The sequence below is a fragment of the Bos taurus genome, chromosome 17, assembly GCF_002263795.3.
Source record: "Bos taurus isolate L1 Dominette 01449 registration number 42190680 breed Hereford chromosome 17, ARS-UCD2.0, whole genome shotgun sequence".
Lineage (NCBI taxonomy): Eukaryota > Metazoa > Chordata > Mammalia > Artiodactyla > Bovidae > Bos > Bos taurus.
Genome location: NC_037344.1, coordinates 52,786,234 through 52,792,858, shown reverse-complemented (window position 1 = coordinate 52,792,858; position 6,625 = coordinate 52,786,234). Strand labels below are relative to the sequence as shown.

At 48.2% G+C, this 6,625-nt stretch overlaps 1 protein-coding gene across 1 annotated transcript; it reads right to left on the bottom strand.

Annotated features, from left to right (window-relative positions):
• Positions 1–1,367: 1,367 nt before the first annotated feature.
• Positions 1,368–2,375, bottom strand: HCAR1 (hydroxycarboxylic acid receptor 1). The gene has a single exon (NM_001145234.1). The coding sequence runs from the start codon at positions 2,373–2,375 to the stop codon at positions 1,368–1,370; it is 1,008 nt and encodes a 335-aa protein (NP_001138706.1).
• Between the last annotated feature and the right edge of the window lie 4,250 nt (positions 2,376–6,625).

The following is a 6,625-nucleotide window of genomic DNA, read 5'->3' as shown; positions in this document are numbered from 1 at the left end:
GCATGGTAGCCCCCTCCAGTATTCTTACCTGGAGACTCCCCATGGACAGAGAAGCCAGGTGAGATACAGACCATAGGATCACAAAGAGTCGGACACAACTGAAGCGACTTAGCATGCATGCAAGGGTTTTAATTGGAGAGAATCCCCTGGGGATTTGAGAACGTGTAAAGAGAGGAACCAAGAATGTTTTCCCCACTTTGTGACTTGAGAATGGAGCTGAGATCAGCTTGGCATCTCTCCCCCTAATCCAGGGCAGAAGCAGCATGTCATTTCATACAATCGTCTCACTCTGAGACCCCATGGGCATATTGGGAAATTCATGTACGCAAGGCCTACTACCTTTCCCACACTTTGGTGTTTGTATAGAATCCTACAGTAAAAGGAAAACAGCGGTGTTTGTAGAGAACAGGTCTAGAAACTATAGTTATCATAAGGGTGAAGGTCATTAACTTCTCTGTTTGTCCCCTCCCCCAAAACACACAAGTTGACTAAGGACCCTCCAGGTCAAAGGGACACTAGCAAAGTACCTGGCACAGAATATTAATTCAGTAAATACATAGAAAACGAATGAGTGAATAATTTAAACTCATAGTCACATTACAAGCAGCCAAAGCAATTTCGCTGGACTCAGCACTTCCCAAAGGCTAATAGGACTTTTTCAGGACTTTTCCAGCTTCCACTGGAAAAATCAGGACAGGTAAACATATCCTTCAGTGCCTTCTTTGAAATGCAAATACTTGCAGAACAGCGTGGAGCTCCAAAACGCTGGCAGCATATTGTTTTTGCTGTCATTCTTCTTAGGCTCCTGAGAAGTCAGAAAAGTAGAGGGACCCTAGGAAGATGAAAATCTTCGGGGCCAAGACATCCCACTCTAAAGAGCCTCCCTCTGCCTGAAATAAAAATATTGACTTACCCCAGTTTCTATCTTCCAAGAAAAGCAAGGATTTAAGATCAGAGGATGGGTCATTAAATTCACTGACTCCCCCAGGGAGAGAACATGACAGAATGACAGATTCAAACATTAGTACATTTCACCTGAGCCATTTAAAATTTCTCAGGGGCCAAGCTCTTCCCAACACACACACACACACACACACACACACACACACACACACGCACACACACACGCCTCTGTCATTAGAATCAAACTATATAAATGCAACTGACTCACTTCTCAAGTGGAACCTTCCAAAAAGGCATAGTGATCCGCATTTCATATCCAACAGAGTGAGGCGTATACAGCTAATAAAGAATGGCATTTTCAAGGCTCACCACCCCTCAGCATGGAGTATTTCTAAGTCACCAATCCATCCTCCTTGATTTTGTCCGTCTGTCTGTCCTGGTGCCATCCGTTACATTTGGAGATCTCACTGCCCCTCAGACTGGCTTTGGAAGCTATTTGCAACACTGATGCAACTCTTGCAACAAAGGTTGGAAGTGGGCATCCCCTCTGGCCTCTTGAAGCATCCCGGACACCTAGGTCTCACACTGCAGATTTTGAGCTTGGTGTAGAATTTGGGGAATGAGGGACTTGAAAAATAATATACCAGGGGGTCCAGCATGCTGTTTATGTAGGTGAAGCTGAGGGTGACGTGGAGGGCCACATGGACAGATGGATTGCAGGCGCTGGAGGGCACCGTCCAGAGGAAATACAGTCTGGCCAACGCGCTGGGCAGGTAGCAGGCAATAAACACCACCGCCACCATCATGATGAAACGAACAGGCTTCTTCATCCGGCTCTGCCTGGCCAGACGCTGCCTCTGCTTGAGGCTCCAAATGATCTTGAAGGAGCAGAACAAGATGATGCCAAGGGGCAGAAAGAACTCCAGCTGGAACATGACATCATGCCAGCCATTGGCCGATACCATGATGAAGCTCTCACAAGCTATGATCTTCTCTTGCACACACAGATGGTTCTCCAACAGAAGATACAGAGTCCCCAAGATGACCAGGGTCCAAAGGACACAGACAATGCCAACCGCAGTCCAGTTGGAGATGGTGTTCACCATGTGGTGGGGGTGGACCACTTTAAAATACCGGTCCACAGCCACCACTGTGAGGAAGACAATGCTCCCCGCCCTGTTCATGGCCAGCATGAAGAGCACCACCCGACAAGGAATATCCTCAAACGCCCATTGCCTCTGTCTGAGGTAGTAGTCTGTCCGAAAGGGCAGGCAGATCATCAGAAGGAAGTCGGCCACGGCCAAGTTGAACAGGTAAATAGTGCTCGGCTTCCAGGTCTTCATGTGAAAGCAGAAACCACAGAGGGCGACGCCGTTGCCCAGGATGCCGAGCACAAAGGCGAGGATTAGCAGCGACGGCATCACCTCGGGCATGTGGTACCCCTGGATGAGACAGCACGACCTGTTGGCCATGGTGGACAGAGGACCAGTGCTCCGTGTGCCGGGCTGTGCCGTTTCCAACTTCTTCACCGTGGGAGGCAGGTACCGCACATGTACGTGGATGCAGGCGCCCCCCGGAGAACAGAAACTTCAGCCAGGAAATGCAGCGCTGCGGTGGAGGCTGGATCACAAGCGGTCCATCTCCAGCCCCCACCCCCCACCTCCGGGCCCAAGAGCTGAAGCCGGTAGCACCCCAGGGCCTGGAAACACAGGTGACTTCACCAAGTTGTCATTTCTGGGAAGCAGCTGGCTGGTCCAAGGAAATCCATGCGGGAGAGGAGTTGTTGGGACCTGCCCCAGAATGAAATTTTCTTTCCAGCCTCTCTCTTTCTCTTCAGAGCCTCTCCTAGCTGGAGGATTAAGCGAAGCTACCCAAAAGGCACAAAAAACAAAAAAAAAAGCTTGTTTTTCCTCCCTCCCCAGTGGAGAAACACAAACATTTCCTGGAGCTGTTCTGGGTCTCTTCTCGCTAACCTTTGCCTGACTGCCCCAACCTCACCCTCATCCCGTGGGGGCTCTCCCAGGCGGTGCCAGAGAGGGGAGGCTTGGCTCTGCCGCTCCTCAGGGCCACTTCCTGCGCCCAGACCCAAAAATACAGCACTTCAAAATCAGAAGGATCTATGGAGGGGAAAAAAAAAATCCCTAAAATAGCACTTGTTTGGTTGTTTGAAAAATTCTCTGAAGTGAGTCGCCCTTCCTCTCCTTCTCTGGCACCTCCTACCCTGGGCATCCTTCCCTGGACCCCGTGACCAGCTGCACCACTGAGACCATGAAATGAATCTGAAGCCACTTCTCATGTCCCTCTTCATGAAACAGCCTCTCTGGGAGCCGGGTTCTCCCTCTGCTGTTAGCAAAAGAGGATTGGGCTCTGAGTTTCTCAAATCCGCCTGCTTAAAAGAGTGGAGCACCAAGGTCTGTATGTTTTTCATTTTACTTATGTGTTCAGCCCATGGGTGGCGGCAGTTGGTCAAGGAGTTTATCTCCAAAACTGTCATGGGTAAAGTTAGTCTGCTCCAAAGACCTGTGTGTGCTAAGTCGCTTCAGTCATGTCCAACTGTTTGCAACCCCATGGACTGTAGTCCACCAGGCTCCTCCGTCTGTAGGATTTCTCCAGGCAAGAACACTGGAGTAGGTTGCCATGCCCTCCTCTAGGGGATCTTCCCAACCCAGGGGTTGAATCTGGGTCTCCTGCTTTGGCAGGTGGGTTCATAAACTTCCCTGTCCTTTGGGCTTTAGAGATCATCTGTCCACCCTTCAGCTTTCAGTTTAGGGAAGGGTGAGGGGAGAGAGTGTGTGGAAAGGATACATGTGGGGACCTCCTGGGTGGTCTAGTGGTTAAGACTCCAAACTTCCACTGCAAGGGGCCCAGGTTTGATCCCTGGTCAGTGAACTAAAATCCCACATGCCATAAGGTGTGGCCAAACACACACACACACACGCACCTCTGGATTTCCAGCCTCTCTGGGAAACTGGAAGATCTGGCCACACTGGGCCAACCATCCCACCTGATGACCATCTGCTGGACGTGAGACTAGCTTCACCCTTAAGACACAGCAGGAATGCTCCATTTTGCCTCCGTCTGCACTTACCTGGTCAGCTTCACTCATCGACAGGCCTGGTCTCTGTGGGATTTTGAGTTCGTCACTTCTGCTCTAGGTTTGCCAGTTCTGTCCTTCCCAGGTGGCGCAGTGGTAAAGAATCTGCCTCTCAATACAGGAGATGCAGGTTCGATCCCTGGGGTCGGGAAGATTCCCTGGAGGAAGAAATGGCAAGCCACTCCAATATTCCTGCCTGGAGGATCCTATGGACAAAGGAGCCTGGAGGGCTACAGTCCATGGGGTCGCAAAGAGTCGGATATGACTGAAGCGACTTAGCATGCACGCACGCTCCAGGTTAAAGATCACATTCCCTGGATTGGTCTACAAGGCCCTTCACAGATGATTCCCAAACCAGCTTTCCAAGGTCATTCTCCTCTCACTTTCCTCCCCACACCCTACTTGTTAGTCTCCGAACTTCTAATCAATAAGTGTATCCACCAAACAGCTACACTTAGCTCCCTCACTAACCTCACTAACCAACAGGTCCTTGAATGTAAAGTCCATGTTCTTGGCAGGAAGGGCCTATAAGAAGGATCTGATGATTAGCTCCTACTTTTCATGAGAGCACGTATCTGCCAGTTACACTCTGTGGATCTTTGTGATTATTATTATTATTTTTTGACCACGCCTTGTGGCAAGTGGGATCTTAGTTCCCCAACCAGGGATTGAACCCAGGCCCCCTGCATTAGAAAGCGTGGAGTCTTAATCACTGGACCACCAAGCAAGTTCCTACTTTGTGATTTTATAAGAAGTTAACTGGCAGGGGGTACCTATGTAGGCTGGAATGCCCCAGGGTGAGGTGGGTGAACCTGAGCACCTTGATATGGTCAGGCTGGATTTTTCAACAAATGGAAAAATTCTTCCTTCTGTGTTAGCAGAGACTATCGAGATTCTCATAAGTACGAAGATGACTGTTTCCTTTTCCCAAATGACTAATACTTGCCTTTCTTTTTTTAAAAATAATTTTATTGGTTTATTTGGTTTTTGGCTGTGCTGGGTCTTTGTGGCTGCACGCAGGTTTTCTCTCATCGCTTCTCTCTTGTTGAGGAGCTCTAGTAGTCGTAGCTTGTGGGCTCAGAAGCGGCAGCTCCCAGGCTCTAGAGCACAGACTCAGTGTTGTGGGCTTCCGTGTGACACATGTGTGACACATGGGCTTAGTTGCTCCAAGGCTTGTGAGAAACTTCCTGGATCCGGAATCAAACCCATGTCTCCTGTATTGGCAGGCAGGTTCTTTACCACTGAGCCACCGGAAAAGCCCTAACACTTATCCTTCTTTTCCACATCCTTTCAGTTCAGCTTAGTCATGTCTGACTCTTTGTGACCACATGGACTGCAGCATGCCAGGCCTCCCTGTCTGTCACCAACTCCTGGAGTTTACTCAAACTCATGTCCATTGAATCAGTCATGCCATCCAACCATCTCATCCTCTGTCGTCCCCTTCTCCTCCCACCTTCAATCTTTCCCAGCATCAGAATCTTCCAATGAGTCAGTTCTTCACATCATGTGGCCAAAGTATTGGAGTTTCAGCTTCAACATCAGTCCTTCCAATGAATATACAGGACTGATTTCCTTTAGGAAGTACTGATTGAACTCCTCGCAGTCCAAGGGACTCTCAAGAGTCTTCTCCAACACCACAGTTTAAAAGCATCAATTCTTCAGCTCTCAGCTTTCTTTACAGTCCAGCTCTCACATCCATACATGACTACTGGAAAACCATAGCTTTGACTAGACGGACCATTGTCAGCAAAGTAAGTCTCTGCTTTTTAATATGCTGTCTAGGTTGGTCATAACTTTCCTTCCAAGGAGTAAGCGTCTTTTAATTTCATGGCTGCCGTCACCATCTGCAGTGATTTTGAAGTGCCCCAAAATAAAGTCTGTCACTGTTTCCATTGTTTCTCCATCTATTTGGCATGAAGTGATGGGACCGGATGCCATGATCTTCATTTTCTGAATGTTGAACTTTAAGCCAACCTTTTGACTCTCCTCTTTCACTTTGATCAAAAGGCTCTTTAGTTCTTCGCTTTCTGCCATAAGGGTGATGTCATCTGCATATCTGATGTTACTGATATTTCTCCTGGCAATCTTGATTCCAGCTTGTACTTTATTCAGCCCAGCGTTTCTCATGATGTACTCTGCATAGAAGTTAAATAAACAGGGTGACAGTATACAGCCTTGACATACTCCTTTCCTGATTTGGAACCAGTCTGTTGTTCAGTGTCCAGTTCTAACTGTTGCTTCCTGACCTACATACAGAATTCTCAAGAGGCAGGTCAGGTGGTCTGGTATTCCCATCTCTTGAAGAATTTTCCACAGTTTATTGTGATCCTCACAGTCAAAGGCTTTGGCATAGTCAATAAAGCAGAAGTAGATGTTTTTCAGGAACTCTCTTGCTTTTTCGATGATCCAGCGGATGTTGGCAATTTGATCTCTGGTTCCTCTGCCTTTTCTAAAACCAGCTGGAACATCTGGAAGTTCACAGTTCACGTACTGTTGAAGCCTGGCTTGGAGAATTTTGAGTATTACTTTACTAGCATATGAGATGAGTACAATTGTGTGGTAGTTTGAGCATTCTTTGGCATTGCCTTTCTTTGGGACTGGAATGAAAACTGACATTTTCCAGTCCTG

Excerpts from the sequence above, each read along its gene's own strand:
- HCAR1 (NM_001145234.1), bottom strand. The coding sequence starts at position 2,375 with ATGGCCAACAGGTCGTGCTGTCTCATCCAGGGGTACCACATGCCCGAG.